The 18,738-nt window shown below is 36.4% G+C and overlaps 1 protein-coding gene across 1 annotated transcript; it reads left to right on the plus strand.

Annotated features, from left to right (window-relative positions):
- Positions 1-1,480: 1,480 nt before the first annotated feature.
- Positions 1,481-18,463, plus strand: TNFAIP6 (TNF alpha induced protein 6). Its single transcript, XM_082840603.1, has 6 exons — positions 1,481-1,862; positions 6,724-6,861; positions 8,533-8,694; positions 12,590-12,818; positions 14,910-14,950; positions 18,269-18,463. Exons 1-6 carry the CDS (start codon positions 1,769-1,771, stop codon positions 18,436-18,438), a joined length of 834 nt encoding a protein of 277 aa, XP_082696729.1. The 5' UTR covers positions 1,481-1,768; the 3' UTR covers positions 18,439-18,463.
- The last annotated feature ends 275 nt before the right edge of the window (positions 18,464-18,738 follow it).

An 18,738-nucleotide genomic window follows, 5' to 3' on the forward strand; every position in this document is an offset into this window, starting at 1 on the left:
ACAGCTATGAGCCCGTGAGCCACCACTACTGAAGCCTGCGCACCTAGAGCCCATGCTCCACAACAAGAGAAGCCACTGCAATGAGAAGCCCGTGTACCGCAAGGAAGAGTAGTCTCTGCTCGCAGCAGTTAGAGAAAGCCCGCAGGCAGCAACGAAGACCCAACGTAGCCAAAAATAAATACGTAAATTAATTAATTAAAACAAATACTCATATAATTCCACTTTCCAGAGAAATATCATGGTTTGTTCCTTCCAACTCTCTATTTATCCTATTCCCGTTGACCACGCCTATCTTCTTCATAGTCACGCCTACCTGGTCTAGACTAGATCCTCTTTTGCACCAAACTTAAACCCTCTAATTCTGTCAGTGAACTGGGATATAATCCCCTCATCTCTCATCTGCTGTGGGTCCAAAATAGAGAGTTTTGAACCCTAACAGCTTTATGTGCATCTCAGTGAGTATCCAGTAAATTCTGCACCCTCAGCCTACCCCCCTACAACTGCTCTTTCCAGGAGAGATAAGATCAGTCTAAGCCTTTGATGTGCAACACAAAGATGCCTAAGGGATTCAAGGCTAACTTTAGATCAGAGCAAATCCAGATTCCAATATCAATGGCGTAACTAAGAAAGCATGAGAGAAATGAATACAATAGGAGCAAATGGGAAGCAGTTCGGTAGCAAGAGTAGAGACTGCTAAGTAGTGAAGAATGACAAATGAGAAAGAGAAGCCAAAGCTGCCAAAAAAAAATGGCTGTCAATCACAGGAAACGCCACTACCATCAGAGCAGTGGGGTATTACCAGACAGGTTCCTCAAGGACCTTGCACAAAAGGAGAGGAAAATTGGGGGTATTTCAAGGCATGGTGACTTTTCTATGATAACTGTTACCTATGATTTCAATCATCTTCAAAGTTAGAGTGGTTCGGGGAACCTAAGGCCATATTTTAATTAACTCTAAGACTATCTACCCACCCACCTTCCTCCCAAAAAATCAAGGATTTGTGGCCTGGAAAAATTTGTATTATAAGATAGCCCCAAAATGCTGGAATGTCCTAAGTCTCTGAAACTGAACTACTTTTCTGGAAGCTGATGTATTTACCTACTGACCACAATAAACCAAGGACTGCAACAGACCCCACCCAGGACAAAAGCAGAGGAGAGGGTAAAGAAATGCTACATCACTGGAGACAGTTTAGAGTTTGCCAGCTGTGCACACTTTTTGTATCAAACTTTCTATACAAGCTTGGCAATGTTTAAGGAAAACTAAAGTAACATCACCAGGGTCAAGTTCAAGTGTTTAACCCCAAACCCCATACCGCATAATTGCCTTACTGCAAATAAGATATTCAGGGTTTCTCTTAAAATCCCTACTGGTGTCTTTCTTTTGTTGTTTTGAAACCACTGCTGAATCTGCACCAAGTTAAACAAACTTCCTAAGAGAAAAGTGTCCATGACAGATAGAATAAATGATCCCCTTTCAAAGTAAGTGAATTTTAAAATGTAGATGATCATTCTATATCCTTAGTTTTGGCTGCCAATGCAAATGAGTCAGAGAATTTGCCTCAGACAGTGAGTTAATTGTGTAACTCTACAGAGGAAAATGCCATTGGAGAGTACTTGCTGACCTCACAGCTGAAAAAAAAAAAAAAAGAAAAAGAAAAACCATTTAAAGATGTGGAAACCAGATGTTTCAGACACATTTCAGCCTCTGCTCTGGGAATTTATCCTGAGCAGCCCCTAACAGGCTATTCCTTCTCTACAACTGAGATATGATCATCTTAATTTACTTATTTGTCTTGCTGTGGGAAGAGGCTCACGGATGGGGATTCAGAAATGGAATTTTTCATAACTCCATATGGCTTGGTAAGAAACTTCACTCATGAGCTTCTTGTTGGGAAAGTCGCTTCTTTGAATTCATGGAGAAGTGAATCAAAGCTGTAAATTTTTCTCTTCTGTTCAAGGCTGATGTTTTCAAAGAAAATGCTTGGGAAAGATAGATACTGGAATGCATATATCATTTTTTAAAAAGTGTTTCTGCCTTCTAAAATTTTAAAATAGCTTTTTATAAAGTGAACTTTTCAGTAGAAAATAGAGGTTAATATTTATATTCCATATGAAAATATGCTTTAAAATTTTCAAAGACGGTGTGGTGGTATAGTGCAGAATGTTTCCTTAACAAAATAAAACCACCAATATATTATTTTGTTTTCATTTCAATGCATTTCTAGTCAGATTTCATAACAGGTAACCATAAGAGAATTACAACAGGTAAATTGGAATATACAATAATTTTATAATCATTGCTCCATGTACTCTGACCTGTAGTGTATATCATGCTTTTTCCAAACATCTTTTGACTAGTTTGACAAAGCCAGCTTGTAATACAGAAAAAAATGAAAAAAGCTTGTATTTCTGGATGCATTCTTACCACTTGATTTCTTTTGTTTGAGCTATCCATTTAAATACCTTTCTACCTCTTTTGTTAGACAAGGAAAGTTTCTTTTGTTGTTTTGTTTTGTTAAATGTAAGGAATGACATAGACCTAACTGTGAATATAAACAACAGACCAAAAAAGGCTAAATAGAGAAAACCCCAAATACCCCATATAGTACTCTAAACAATGCTTTAATTCTCATGATACAAATTAATACTGCTTTATGTTCACTGTTGTGTTTGATAGTGAAAAAAATATGAATTGCTCAAGAAGAAAACTGACAAATCCTTGTATAAAATAAATAAAGAGAAAGCAAAATTAACCTAGATCTTGATGTTATGCTTGCTAAGCAGCACATAGTTATAGAATATTTTCCCTTTCAGCATGTTTCTCTCTGGTAATAACTGCAGCCATGCGGATTTCATTAGAAAGCTCGATTGCAATGCACAGCCTTGCAGCCTCTTTTTTCAGTGTGAGCCAGTGAACAGCTTTCATGCTGAACAGTGCAATCCATTTGGCCAAGATGGGGTCTGGAATTTACTAGAGGAATGAGCAAGTCTCTTTATTTTCATTGCACACCATCAAACTTGGGAAATATACACCTATTTGCCAGAAATGACAAAGATGATCATAAAGCTAGTAAGAGTTAAACCCACATGGATAAACTTTGAAATGCTGTCAAATTTGCTAATGATCAAGTAATTTGGAGTTGTTGTTGTTTTTTTTTAAAGTGATGTTGTATATCACCAAAATATAAACCTAGACAATAGGAGTTCTGTCCTAGAGATAGAGAGGAGCAAACCCAAATGTTTGTTAATAGTATGCTGCACATTTGAGGCCCGGAGTGATTGCACAGTGCTTCACGCTTCAATGTGAGACAAATTATTGATCAGTCAGCCTAGCATAAATTGTTTACAGTTGGTTAGGCCAATGTAGTATTAGAAAACTATTTAGGGAGGGGAGAGAGTTGAATTAGAAGGCAGGAATCTGCTAGCAACTATCAAGAACAAGGCACTTTAAACTCTTGGTCTCAGTCCCATACTGGTAAAATGAGAAGTCTGAAGTAGGGGACCCCTAAGGTTTATTTTTAACTCTTATATCCTCTAATTCCTTAGATAGTAATTTTTTTAAAAGACACTTAAGGACAAGAGACTTCAACTAGTTTAAATGGATTATGAAAATCAAAAAATGTACAGATAAGCAATTCTTTCTAGCCATTGTATTGAATCCAAAAAAGGAGAAGGGAAAAGTAACATTATCATGAGCTCCTACTAGGATACAGAAGCTATGCTTATGGGTTTTATGGTTTATATATTCCAAAAAATAGCTGTCATTATTCTTATTGGACAGATGAAGAAACTGAAGCTCAGGCAGTGATTTATACAAGGTCACACAACTGGTCCACTGTAGAACCAGAAATAGAAATCAGAGCCAACATAGTATTGTGTCACCACTTACTAAAAGGAAAAGGAAGTTATTGGTTAAATAGATTTTCAATTTCAGTGAATGACAGCTAGAAAAATTAATAAATTATTACTTCCTCTGAAAGGTGAAATTTTTTAGATTAGGACTCATTGTACAAAGGACCATCTTAGTAGTTTAAAATTCTGAATTGAGAAATACTTTAAAATAAATGTGTGCTTAAAACTGTCAAGTACACATGCCAAGGGTACTCAACTGTTCATAAGGCAAAATAATGGGAAGTTTGGGTCTCTTTCAGGAACAGTGTAGAATATGAATATTATTTAATAAACTAAAAATTATAGCATAGACATTTCTGCTATTTAAGTTACTATCTTATTACTAGACAAGTTTAAGAGGTACCAAAAGTTTAAGAAAAACTACCAGGAAGAAAACTTAAAATTATTTAAAAATTTTTTTCTGTTAATTTATTTTTTTCCTGCAAACATCTGTTAAAAGAAAAACTGAAGCATACTTAAAATTTTGAGTTTATCTGAGCAAAAATACATTTGAATTTGGCAGCATCCAATCTAACAGACAGAAAGGAGCTCCGAGGAGTGGTACAAAATGCAAGACTTTCATAGGCAGAAGGGAGCAGGCAGAAGGAAGTTTTACTAGGTGAAAAAGCAGGTTGGTTATGGCAAGGTTACTTTCCTTCAGCGGATGGCAGGGGTCTATCAGGCAGATGACCTAACTGGTGGTGATCAGGAGATTTCTGACTGACTGGTTTAAGATTCCATTTCTGGGTGAGCCGAAACCATACTTAAGTCTTGGTTTGGTGATGTGGGGCTTAGCATAAGGGACTCCATTTGGAGCTTGCTGTCGTGTTTTTAGTACAACATATTTTTACTTCTGGAGTAAAATATCACGGAAATCTTAGTTTGAGAAACCTTGGCAGACAAAATAATTCTTACAAAATTTTTTCAAATAAAGATCTTTTAGAGAATAGATACAGGGCTTCCCTGGTGGCGCAGTGGTTGAGAGTCCGCCTGCCAATGCAGGGGACACGGGTTCTTGCCCCAGTCTGGGAAGATCCCACATGCCGTGGAGTGGCTGGGCCCGTGAGCCATGGCTGCTGAGCCTGCGCGTCCGGAGCCTGTGCTCCACAACGGAAGAGGCCACAACAGTGAGAGGCCCGCGTACCGCAAAAAATAAATAAATAAATAAATAAAATAGAGAACATATACAGCTTTAACATTTTTTAAAAGTAACAATAATCTCCATCACAATACATTAGTAAGCACTACATGTCTCCTTCTCTACTAAAAGCCTTAGTACCCCTGTACTTCAAAATAGATGTACTTGCATTGCCCACTAGTGCTCGAGTTGCTTGAGAATAGGGCTTGATCCCCAGCACCTATCAAAGTACCTCATGGTATATTCTTAAAACAGCCAAATTGGAAACGAGTAAAAGTTTAGTTAATGAGGCTTTACCCTATGTGTAAAGTGTCCTATGAAGGACACTTGGGAAGTAGGTGACTCTCAAAGGGGAAAATGACTTTGATGTTCCTTGTGTTCTCTGACCTCTAAGTATCAGATGCACTAAGGTACTGTGTATTAATGACAGGCTTTTTCCATATAAGGTATAAGAGCAGTATCCCTTGGAGTCCAGAAAAATGCCAAGCAGCATCTCCTATTGAACTGTGGCATTGTCAACTTCAGCTTGGGGAAGAGAGTAAAGAACAGTATTTCTAATACTGCTGGATTCATATCTTGCTGCATGCCAAGAAACATACGTTCTCGTTGGAAATGGTCTTGATGGTGGCTGATTGCACAGGTCAGGGGACAGAGACTTCACAATAATCTGATAGTCAACATAGAACTGTTAGCGCTATGTTATGATTATTGTCTTGGGAATCTTTTCACATTGTTTCTATGGCAAAATGCACTCCAAACTCAAAACAATCATTTTAAACAGTGATCTATTGGGAGACAGCTCATGTATGACTTAACACTATCTGAACTACGTTGGGAACAAATGTGAACCGAAAAAGACAAACCAGATAAAGAACTTAGGAACTGGTAGTTAGGTGTGTCCCACTTTTTCTCTGCTGTAGTTAAATCTATTTTTCTTTTCTTCAATGTCATATTTGCTTGCCTTGGATTCCTTTAAACTTTTCCTCAGTTTTTGATTTGTTTACTAAATTCTCAATTATATTGCATTAGTCATTTCCCTCAAATGGATATTTTGGCTTACTTTTCTCCTTCATTGTAAGCCAATTTTCATTGGTTTCTTTTGCCTTCAACTCCTTTTCTTTTCCTATTGCTTACCTTTCCAAGCTTTTAAAATAAAGTCAAAAAAAAAAAAAAAAGTCAGGGCTTCCCTGGTGGCGCAGTGGTTGAGAGTCCAGCTGCCCATGCAGGGGACGTGGGTTCGTGCCCCGGTCCGGGAAGATCCCACATGCCGCAGAGCGGCTGCGCCCGTGAGCCATGGCCGCTGAGCCTGCGCGTCCGGAGCCTGTGCTCTGCAACGGAGAGGCCACAGCAGTGAGAGGCCCGTGTACCGCAAAAAAAAAAAAAAAAAAGTCAAAACTTTATCACCTTTGGATAATGCAGAAATACAATGTTGTGTTAAAACTTTCTTTCAGGTTATCAGTTCAAAAAATAATTTAGCCTCAAGTTTCTATCTATGTCCCCCAAAATTCCCCTCATTCATATTTTTTCCCCAAAGCTTTCTAACAATAAAAACTTAGCCACTCAAGGCAGCTGACCCAGGGAACCCTTTGGCAGGAACAATAGCTGATGTAATCTTCCAGCTGAGGCCACAAAATTTCCCTTGTTCCACAAGAATGGATAATAGTGCATTGACGACATTTTGTGAATTCACAGAACAAGCAGCAGGCGTGTACCACAGAGAAGCGCGGTCTGGCAAGTACAAGCTCACCTACGCAGAAGCGAAGGCGGTGTGTGAATATGAAGGTGGCCATCTTGCCACCTACAAGCAGTTAGAGGCAGCCAGAAAAATTGGTAACAGCTTTGACAATAATCTTCTTCTTTTTCACCCTTGGCAAAAAAATTTTCCACCTTCCCTGCAACCCCTTATTAAGACTTTTCTCTCTACCCCTGCTAATAGTTCCTCTGGCTTCTCCCATCTTCTTTGCCTAGAGCTGGTAGACAATTCCTACTACTAGTAACTTAGTTGGGGTCACACCCCATTGGGAGCTAATAAATAAACATCAAAAGAAAATGAAGACATCATTATCTCGATATCATTTAAACCCCTCATTAATTTTAATGCAATTGCTATTCATTTTTAATATCATTCTATCTCTTCTTGACGTCTGTGTGTCATTTTCCTCAGCTGTTAAATGATGCTACTATGTTGTGTCTTACAAGGAAATTTACTTGGTAGAAGAAATAGTGAATTTAGTGGATATTTTTTCAATTATTTTCAATTTTTTCCTTTTCTTTTTTTTACATTAAGTGGAAGAATGCATTTGTACTTTAGGATCAAAAGCCATGAGGAAAAGGAGGATAAGCAAGTTGTAAGGTGCCAGATGAAAGAAACTGGGAAGATGATGTCAGGACACCTGGTGAAAACCCAGTAATTAACAAATGCTGTTTGCTTCTTTATATTAAAAAAAACGGGTTGCTACTGTCTCTCCTGGACTTTCAGGAGAATCCAAAAGGCCACCCTAACTCAGAATTTTCTTCTCCACTGAAGATATCCCTTTGCTGATAGGAACATACCTGGCAAAGCTCATACTATTATTATACATTACCCAAGACAAAAATAAAGGTGTTCTCGAAAATGCCCCAAAGTCTCCCCAGATGACTGCTCAGTCTATACCCTTAGGGTTGTGTGTGTGACGCAGTAAATGGAATGAGGTATACAAAGGCCAGAGCCGTTACTAGCCATGGGGGACTTGTAGTCAAATCGTTCTTGGGTGGCATCGGCAAATATTAAAACAGCCTCCAAAGTTGAGTAAGGAAAACAAGGCTGAGGCTTTGTTTGAAATGTATGAGTACTTTTATCCCTATTCAAATTTTTAAAATATTGGCGATATCTTTTTTTTTTTTTTTTTTTTTTGCGGTACGCAGGCCTCTCACTGTTGTGGCCTCTCCCGTTGCGGAGCACAGGCTCCAGACGCACAGGCTCAGCAGCCATGGCTCACGGGCCCAGCCGCTCCGCGGTATGTGGGATCTTCCCGGACCGGGGCACGAACCTGTGTCCCCTGCATCGGCAGGCGGACTCTCAACCACTGAGCCACCTGGGAAGCCCTAGTGATATCTTAATTGATCCTGAAGGAGAAATTATCATCTGAAAAAATTTTTTTCAGTATTGATGGTAATTCCAGAAATTAACTCATGGCACTAGCTCGGTCATTTGTGAAAAGAAGCCAGCTCTGAAATTGGATTGTTTTCATATCCATGGTATTATTATTTCCTAGTCCATCTGCTTCTTTTTTTTTTTTTTTCCAAGTAAGATGTCATTTCCTAGTAAAAGTCAGATGTTACAAGAACTTTTATATACATTCAAACTTTATTTTTTAAGAAAACAGTTCTTCCCCTTTTATATGAAGTGGATTTGGGCAGTTAAGACACTGTCCCTGTTGCAAGGGGCCATCTTGGTTGAGATGACCTTCGCTCAGCTGAGGAAATAACCAGTTAAGCCATTACCCTTCCATTCTCTTGCAGGATTTCACATCTGTGCTGCTGGGTGGATGGCCAAGGGCAGAGTTGGATACCCCATTGTGAAGCCAGGGCCCAACTGTGGATTTGGAAAAACTGGTATTATTGATTATGGAGTCCGTCTGAACAGAAGTGAAAGATGGGATGCTTATTGCTACAACCCACATGGTTTGTCAAAAACAATAATTTTATACTATATAAAAACAGGTACAGGTTACTAAGAGCTTAGTAAAAAGAAATGACTTCTTCCAGAGAGAGAGCAATTTAGTAACGATAATTATTAATAACAACTACCATTCATAGAATGATTATGCTGTGCCACACACTGACTTATGTCTTTCATCCACACTGTCACTTTATTGTTATACCCATTTTAGAATTCAGGAAACTAAAGTTCAAGAGCTTAAGTAACTTTCAGACAGCCAGTAATTAGTAGGCAGGTGAGATCACGACTTAATTTTTTTCTGTGCCAGGGAACTTCCTGATTACAGAGGACAAAAAAAAAAAAAAGATTATAAACTTGCCACAGTTAATTAGCTAAAACCAAGAAGTAGTACTACCAAATGTTAACTGTTCAAAATTATCCCTTTAATAGAATGAGAAAAAGGAGACAGAATAAACAAAGTTTTTCCCTAATTTCTTTTTGGGCATAAATTCTTAAACTTCCAAACTAAGCAACCCTCACTCTGTGGTTTGTTTTAACAAATATATACTGGATATGCTAGTTATTATTGTAAGTACCTGTTTATTCATATTCTTTTTCCATGGTTGATTGCAGCTAGGAAAACTTTAAAGAGAAAATTAACACAGTATAATTACTATAAACAGTAATTCTTGGTCCATGCTGTTGGAGAAAAAAGTAGACTGTTGTTTTGGGATGTATTTCCCCCAGGATAATATTACAAAGTGTTACAACATGTTACAAAGTATTTTCCAGATATATGATCATGAACATCCTCAGGTGGTGTCCCATTTGGATCTACCTTAGAGAATGTCCATGACATAGTAGGAGATTACAGTGAAGTTCTAGCATATTATTGTAGATTTTATTATTTAATAATATTAACCATTGGAGAACAGTTTCTCACATTTGCAACTAACCTCTACCTCACAATAATGTATACTCCAAGTAGAAAAGAATTTTTCCTAGAGCTGTCACCTATTCCCACTTGAGACAAAATATGAATAAATGGGGGTGGGGTGGGATGAACTGGGAGATTGGGATTGACATATATACACTAATATGCATAAAATAGATAACTAATAAGAACCTGCTGTATAAAAAATAAATAAAATTCAAAAAATATGAATAACATGCGTTCATATAGACTATAACTTTCAAATCACTTTGACATACTTTAAGCCTATAGTATACTATATTTAGTCTTATATTTAGTCATTGTTAATAATTCATATATCTTCTTTTCCTCTCTTTCTCTCTTCCTTTTTCTTAAATATATTTATACAGGCAACTCTCTTTTTACTCTTAAGAGTAACTTCTATTTCCAAATATATTATCTGATTCTTCTGCTTGATAAACTCCAGGATCTCTGAGCATCTACTCAATCATTTCCAAAGGTCAAAGTCTAAGGAAGATGTAGAAGTATAAATGGAAAGATTCTTACAGTATTTCATTGCCCTTTTATAAGAAGGCCACCTTAACTTACAAATTTTTATAAGCTGCTTTTGTTTCTCATAGAAGCTGAATGCTTTTTACTCTGGGAATGTGTGTACAGAATCCTGGGAGACCTGTGCTTACTCAAGTCTCAGCTTACTTTTGGATTCAGTGATATACTGATTATTTAGGATGTGGTCAACCTGAAGGGGACTGGGGGCCACCTGAACTAGCAATGGGAGAACAGTTCATTGAAAAATAACTGGAATGAAAAAAACATAATGGTATCAGAAAAATAAAGCAATGATTATTAATTAATCAATACCACCAAGTTAGAGTTGATTGAAGCAAGGAAGAATAGGGTCATTCAGAAGTGTTCAGAAGTCAGCTTGCTCATTCGAGTTCTGAATGTGTGGCATGATGCCGACTGCCTCCTGTATGAATACTTCTTAACCAATTAGCTGTCAGTCCTCAGGGACCCAGGCTGCTTTATAAATCTGTCATTTTCTAAATAAGCAAGAGATGAGGCAATAATTATATGTAACATGAAGTATAGAGCTGAATAGATATAGCTAAATATAAAAACAAGTTAGTTCAATATTTGAATATTTTTCCTAATCTAATGATATATACATCAAAGATAGGATGCTATGGGACAGAGAAAATCACTCCCAAAGCGGGCACTGTATATGCTTATGTGCACATATAAACTATGTATTATATAATATTTAATAATACAATAAGAATAGCTTATACTTTGCATAATACCCTTAAGCTATCCTTTATATTTTATCCTCAGAATAGTCCTGTGAGGGAGGTAACAGGAGAGACATGACTATATTTATTTTACCAATGAAGAAACTGAGGTATAGACTGGACGCAGAGCTCAGACTAGATTCCTGACCCTCTTTTGTCACTTCCTTGCCTTTCTAAGAGCCTGTTCTGCCCTGGGGTGATAAGCTTCCTTTACTTCTATGGTGTGAAGGATTCTAACACAATTTTTTATTGTAATAGTTATTTTCAAGGAGAATATTCTTGTAAAAAACTTCTAATTGGGGAATTCTCTGGCGGTTAAGTGGTTAGGACTCGTCACTTTCACTGCCGAGGGCACAGGTTGGATCCCTGGTCGGGGAACTAAGATCCTGCGGGCTGCGTGGCACAGCCAAAAAAAAAAAAAAAAACAAAAACCCTCTAATTGATATAATAAAAAATACCTTTGAATGCTATCCAGAGTCACCACTAGCATCACCACCACTCAGATTATTTTTGAGTTTCCAGTTTGTATCTTTTTTTCAAGACACTAGACATTTAGGTGATATGGAATTAAAATTAACTGGGGCCCTTCCATAGCTTTCTCTCTAGGCATACTGTAAAATCACTGTTCTGGCAGAGATTGTTTGTTCTTATAACAGGTTATGGGATAGGACAGAAATCTATGAAATGGTAAATGACTTGAAAAAACCAACATGGATATCTCCACCAAATCCTCAAATAGTATTAGGATTAAGGTGCTAATGTAAACCAGTAAAAGGAGTATAGAATGATTATAAATTATTCCTTTTAACTGGATTAGATTGACCTTCAAATTCCCTAAGTGATCTTCATATTCTATAATGATTTTACAAACAGAATTTATTGGACTCATTATTCTAAGTGTCTGAGTCCCTGAAGACACAGTAGTGACACCACAGAACAAAAGCCTTGTCATCTTGATTGGGCTGTTGGTAATATGGGCATATGTATTTGTCAAAACACATTTAAGTGTACATATAAGACATGCATCCCATGCTTAAAACGTAAACAGAGCAAAAATGTCAACAGGAGCACAATTATTATTCCTTCTTGCTGTTTTACTTTTTAAAAAACTCACAAGTGGGAACTTCCCTGGTGGCGCAGTGGTTAAGAAACTCCCTGCCAATTCAGGGGACACAAGTTCGAGCCCTGGTCCTCGAAGATCCCACATGCCACGAAGCAATTAAGCCCATGCGCCACAACTACTGAGCCTGTGCTCTAGAGCCCGCCTGCCACAACTACTGAAGCCCGCGCGCCTAGAGACCGTGCCCCTCAACAAGAGAAGCCACCCCAAGGAGAAGCCCACGCACCGCAGCAAACAGTAGCCCCCGCTCGCTGCAACTAGAGAAAGTCTGCACGCAGCAATGAAGACCCAATGCAGCCAAAAATAAATTAATTAATTTTTAAAAAGTTAGAACAAAAAAAATTCACAAGTGGTCTATGTTCATTTTAGAGAATTTAGCAACTATTAATGAAAAAACATTTATTCTTCAGCTACAGTTACACACAATATACTATGGATGCTATATATTAAATCATTTTATTTTTATTTCATAAAAAGTACTAAATAGATGGACACTAAGAAATGAATATCTTCTTTAAAGTAGGAATAAGTTTTTAAAAATGCTTTCTTATCATTTTTTTTTCTCTTTTCAGCAAAGGAGTGTGGTGGTGTCTTCACAGATCCAAAGCAAATTTTTAAAACTCCAGGCTTCCCAAATGAGTATGATGATAACCAAATCTGCTACTGGCACATTAGACTCAAGTATGGTCAGCGTATTCACCTGAGTTTTTTGGACTTTGACCTTGAAGATGACCCAGCTTGCTTGGCTGACTATGTTGAAATATATGACAGTTACGATGATGTCCATGGCTTTGTGGGAAGGTATGTATTGTTTCTCCATACAGGAAGCTAATGAACATCCGATATTTTGCATGATGTTTCTTTTATTTCTCTCCAACTGTCCCTACAACATTGATTTTCCAGTTTATCTATTCTCCTGCAACAGAGTATCCTTTTTTGAAAAATTAATTTATTCATTTATTTATTTTTGGCTGAGTTGGGTCTTCGTTGCTGCACGTGGGCTTTCTCTAGTTGTGGCAAGCTGGGCCACTCTTTGTTGTGGTGTGCGGGCTTCTTATTGGGGGGGGCTTCTCTTTGTTGCGGACCACAGGCTCTAGGCGTGTGGGCTTCAGTAGTTGTGGCTCACGGGCTCTACAGCGCAGGCTCAGTAGTTGTGGCGCACAGGCTTAGCTGCTCCACGGCATGTGGGATCTTCCCGGACTAGGGCTCGAACCCGTGTCCCCTGCATTGGCAGGTGGATTCTTAATCACTGCGCCACCAGGGAAGCCCCAGAGTATCCTTTTTTAACCACGACTTTTTTTTTGCTCTGTTACTCATAACAAGCCATAGTCAGCTGCTATGTCTACTTATTAAAATAGTTATAGCTGCTTTTTGATTTGTTAAGTTGTAACAATTAGTTACATATTCTATTTATAAAGACCTCAAGATTTGACTAACAGGAGAAAGAAGATGTATGAGTTGGGAAATTTTGGGGGGGTTTTAAATGTCCTGATTTCTGTCAACCTCCTAAAAATAATTATAAATTCAATAATTGTTGCCTTTCTTCTGTGTACAAAGCATTGTACTAAGCATTATGGATATAAGGCAAATAAGTAAACTATAGCCCCTTCTCTCATTTAGTTTAGCTAAATATACAATGGATATCTTTTTAAAAATAACTTTCTTTGCCATAAAAAACAAGTATTGCTTTCCTCAGTATTTTTCCCTGGGTTTTTTAACATGCTGGGACACACTTTTTTTGTGTTCCCATCCATATCTTTAACATAGTTTAAATTTTACAATACAAAATTTGCAACATTTTACAAAATATTGTAAATTAAAGAGTGTACAGTTAAGGTGTTTTATGTATTCAGGTCCCCACTTAATAATGTGTATTTTAGACTATCCATTATCAATAGATTATCAGTTATCAATTCTCTATTATCCATAATAGTAATTTAATGAAAGAAAATAGTAGTGGGGATAATTAAAAATGACAGACAATATCTTTTTATTGACTTTGAAATCTGTAACTTAAATACAAAGAAAAGCAAAGGCATTTGTTGCATAAATGAACAGCAATTTTTGGATGGAAAGTGGTTTTTGTTTTGTTTTGTTCTTTAGCTGAGACTACTACTATAGAAAAAATATATAGTTTTTTGAAATAGTTTGAAGAAGACTAGAAGTAGGGTTGGAGGAATTAAGGACAAAGTCTTTTTTGAAAGAATGGACCTCCTCCCTTGGGAATTAAGGTAACATTTTTATTCTAAACCTAGTTTCAGAAGTCAATTACAGCTCTAGATAAAATCATAAATGATTTTTTAATCTACAGGCTAATTTGTTATTTATTGGATTATATTGTGTGATTTACCTTTATAACAGACTTTCTCCCCCTCAGGAATAAATTACATTGTTTTAGAAACTGATAAAAACCCTTACTTTTTCTATTATCATGTGCAAGGGAATTCCCTTCAAGCCATGATTCAGATAAAAATCACACCCTCTTATGTCTATAAGGTCCAACGTAATTCTTTCCCTTTTAAATCAGCCATACACCCATTCTTCTCTAACTGTGAAGAAAACTTCATGAGATTAATCAGAAACAAATTTTAAAAATTTCCAAGTAGATTCAAATTGTCTACCACACAAAAAGCTTTGTAGACACACAGTTATGCCACAAATTCTTAAGAATCTCATTAATGCTGTGAGAAGGATATTTCAAACAATGTTTTAACCCCTCTTCTCTCTTACAAATTCAAGTAAAAATAAATAAATATAACAATAAAATGTAAAATAATAGAAAAACGAGCCACTTAGGGGAAATAAAGTACGTCAATTATCAGTAAGAGCCACTTGCAATAGCTATATAATAATCATTCATGTGACCTCTCTTTTTAAAAAATTCTCTTTCAGATACTGTGGAGATGAGCTTCCAGAAGACATCATTAGTACAGGTAATGGCTCTAAATTGAAGAACAAAACTTTGATTTGCTTTCTCAGTATCAGTGAAAATGAAGGACCCAGTAGTTATTACTATATACTTTTTAAAGTTGAGAGAGCTGAAGACAGATATAGTTTGCTAGCTTGTGAAAGGCAAAGAAGTGCTTATTTATACTTAATGACTTTTATCAACTCCTTGCACTAAAAATGTATACTCTGGTTATTAGCAGGAAATGCAGTCTGAGATAGTCTTGAATCTGCAAATCCATAAATACTGCTGTAGCTTATAATTCCCATAAAATGTGGTAATAAAATGTCCAAACTTTTCATTGATAAAGGATTAAAGTAATTTGTAAAGTTGTTAAAAATACCTTCTATCACTGAAAAAAATTTTACATCGTATTTATTGCATTTTCACATTAGTACAGCAATCCCCAGAGAGTCTTGTGAAGAACACAGTTCTGTTAGATGTTTTTAATAGATATTACATGAGAAAAGGGCTCTAAGGTCAAGTAAATTTGGGAAATATTGGATTAAACAATGTGAAACAGGTTTCTTTATTAGAAGATGTCAGAGAACTTTTACTTTGCTAATTATGCATAGTAAATCTAAAAAGGCTAGCTATAATAGGTAAAGTTTTCCAAATCTTTTTCCTCTTGCTAATTATTTTGTGTGACTTTGTTCCTTGAAATGTACCCCAAGAAATGTCCCTGTAGCAGCATACATTTATCTCAATAAGCAATACCATTGCTATTGCCTCAAACTGCTACTTTCTGACTAAGAACTTTTACTTTCTTAGATGTCTTCATTTTCCTTTTTATTTTCATCACCAGCACCAGTAATTGGCATTCTTTTTTTGTTTTTAATTTTTTAAATTAATTAATTAATTTATTTATTTTTGCCTGTGTTGGGTCTTCGTTGCTGCACGTGGGCTATCTCTAGTTGCCGCGAGCTGGGCTACTCTTTGTTGTGGTGCGTGGGCTTCTCATTGCGGTGGCTTCTCTTGTTGCAGAGCACGGGCTCTAGGCACACTGGCTTCAGTAGTTGTGGCACATGGGCTCAGTAGTTGTGGCTCGTGGGCTCTACAGCACAAGCTCAGTAGTTGTGGCGCATGGGCTTGGCTGCTCCGCGATATGTGGGATCTTTCTGGACCAAGGCCTGAACCTGTGTCCCCTGCATTGGCAGGCAGATTTTTAACCACTGCGCCACCAGGGAAGTCCTGGCATTCTGACTTGCTCTATTTTTCCTCCACATCATAAAAAAATTATCACAATACTTCTCCAACTAAAAACAACAAAACTACATTGAGTTGCAATTTCTAAGCAGTCCTTAAGCTGAGATACTACTAGCTAAAATTAGTCCCACACCCTAGCTTTGCAGTACATGCAATTCTCAATTATGAATCATTACAAGAGATGGAAATTCTTGTTCAGTCTTGGAATGATTAATGCTTAAAATTTATTAATTCATTACTCTGTTACAGTCTCCCTAGGAAGAGTAATCTGTTAAACTTTTTATTTATCTTTTATTCTTTACTTGAGAACATATTTTATGTTAACAGAAAACTAAAAGAAGACATTTTATGAGATGTAGGAGGTATTTGTGGTGTGAGAATCCTATTTTTAAAATAAAAACAAAATGAACAGAGGGAGAGTCAAAAAGAAGCCTGAAACTTAATATTTTTCCTGTTTTGTTTAAAACAGACAAAACTTACTCCAAATGTAACACCAAATCAGTGTTTTTCTTGCACAACTGCAAGGAACTAAAAAAAGAAAAACCCACACAATTTATTATTCAAAGAGAAACAAATCAACAGAAAAGAGCACAGCTAAATAAAAAGCCAAAGATTTAGCAAAACAGCAGGAAGAATACATTGATATAAAGTAATAGAAAAAGAAGATATAAAATATATTTAAAGTATTATCCTATCAGTCAAGCATAATGCTGTTAACATTTTGATTTAGTTTTCTTCTTAAATATATACTTACTCACCCCTGGATATTTATATTAAAAAACAAAACCAGAAAATAAATAAACTAAAAATTACCCATTACTGTACCACTTTAAAAAAAGGTACGTAAAGAAAGAATGTGCCCACCCTTCTCATCTCTCCCCACCCAAAAAAGGCATTGGATAACTATGTGGTGACCGTCCTTCCAGATGTCTTCCTGTATTATACAAACATTATATATCAATACATGGAGACCATGGAGCTATTTTCAAGTCAGAGTATAATATTTAGATCATTCTAATTCTTTTTACTGACTACCTAATAGATACCATAATTTGTCATATACCAATATTTAACATCCTGAAGGTGGTTGTTTTTTATTTTTCTTTCTTTTGCTGTTGAACATTTCACCAGACATTTTTAAACCTCTATTTTGTAGTGCTATTTTATTTTTAAAAAGTAAATTTCTAGAAGTGAAATTTTGGGATCGTAGGTGATGTGCACTTAGATGTGGATAGATGTCACCAAATTAGCACTAGCCCTACAGTGCCAATTTGTATTTTAACCAGTTGAGTAATCTGAAAAAAAAATTTTTTTTTAAATTTAAACAACTCTTTCAAGTTTGAGAAAAGTACAGTGGAGCACAGCATGAACTCTGAACTCAAACCTGGTTCTGCCACTTATAACCCTGTGGCCTTGGGCAAGCTACTCAGGTTTTCTGTGCCTCAATTTCATCTATAAAAATGACTATTTTAATAGTATCCAACTCATAGTGTTGCTTTGGAAAATAAGATGAAAGGCACTTCAAGCTGTGCCTTTCATCTTATATATATGGGGTTTTTGTAATGAATTCTGGATTTGTGATCTGTATTCAGAAGGTCTTTCCTTCCTGAAAAAGAAAAATATTCCTATATTTATTTTACACAATAACATTTTTTGTTTTGGTACATTTTGGTCTTTAATGCAGGTAAAATGTAGTTAGGTGCTTTGTGTAAAGGGATCTAGCTTTGTGGGCTTTTTTTTTTAACAAATGCAAGCTTGTTGCCCTCATTTAGTAAATAATCCATCCATATCTTAATGGTTTGAACTGCCTGCCATTCTCCTGTAATTCTATGGATGTGCCTTCTACAAAGAATACCTCTGAAAACAAAATAGACAAAATTTCCTCTAGGACAGATTGGAGAGCCACAGGAAAAAATATGACAGTCCCGGTCCCAGTTGGCAGTGAAACTACAGACTCTACAGCTTGAGAATCTAATTCTGAATTCTGGGAGTCCTGTTCATGAATTTTTATATTCTCCTATGAGAATGAGTCTTTGAATTGTCAGCCAAATTGAAGGAGAGTAACATCATGGTTCTTTTGCACCTTCCTCCTCCCCAGGAAATGTCATGACCCTGAAGTTTCTAAGTGATGCTTCAGTGACAGCAGGAGGTTTCCAAATCAAATATGTTGCAGTGGATCCTCTATCCAAATCCAGTCAAGGAAAGAATACAAGTACTACTTCTCCTGGAAATAAAAACTATTTAGCTGGAAGATTTAGCCATTTATAAAGCAAAGAAAGACATTCCGCATTTATGTTTCTATCTTTTGGAGCCCCTTTGATCTCACTTTTATATTATTATTATTATTAACATTTATTTATTATTTTTCTAAATGTGAAAGCAATACCTGATAATTTGGGGAAAATTGGAAAATACAGAAAACTTTAAATGAGAGAATAAAATCTCCCATAATCCCATTGCATAAAAATAACAAGCATTAACATTCATATATTTTTCTTTTAGTCATTTTTTGATTTGTGGTATATGTATATATGTATCTATATGTATTTGTATTTCAAATTTTGGAAT

This window comes from Leucopleurus acutus (assembly GCF_964270905.1).
Source record: "Leucopleurus acutus genome assembly, chromosome: 6".
NCBI classification, from domain to species: Eukaryota; Metazoa; Chordata; class Mammalia; order Artiodactyla; family Delphinidae; genus Leucopleurus; species Leucopleurus acutus.

What these genes read in the sequence shown, in the direction of transcription:
- TNFAIP6 (XM_082840603.1), top strand. Translation starts at nt 1,769, where the DNA reads ATGATCATCTTAATTTACTTATTTGTCTTGCTGTGGGAAGAGGCTCAC. An exon ending in TCATAACTCCATATGGCTTG is followed by an intron (nt 1,863 to 6,723) that starts GTAAGAAACTTC and finishes GTGAATTCACAG; the next exon opens with AACAAGCAGCAGGCGTGTAC. An exon ending in AGAGGCAGCCAGAAAAATTG is followed by an intron (nt 6,862 to 8,532) that starts GTAACAGCTTTG and finishes ATTCTCTTGCAG; the next exon opens with GATTTCACATCTGTGCTGCT.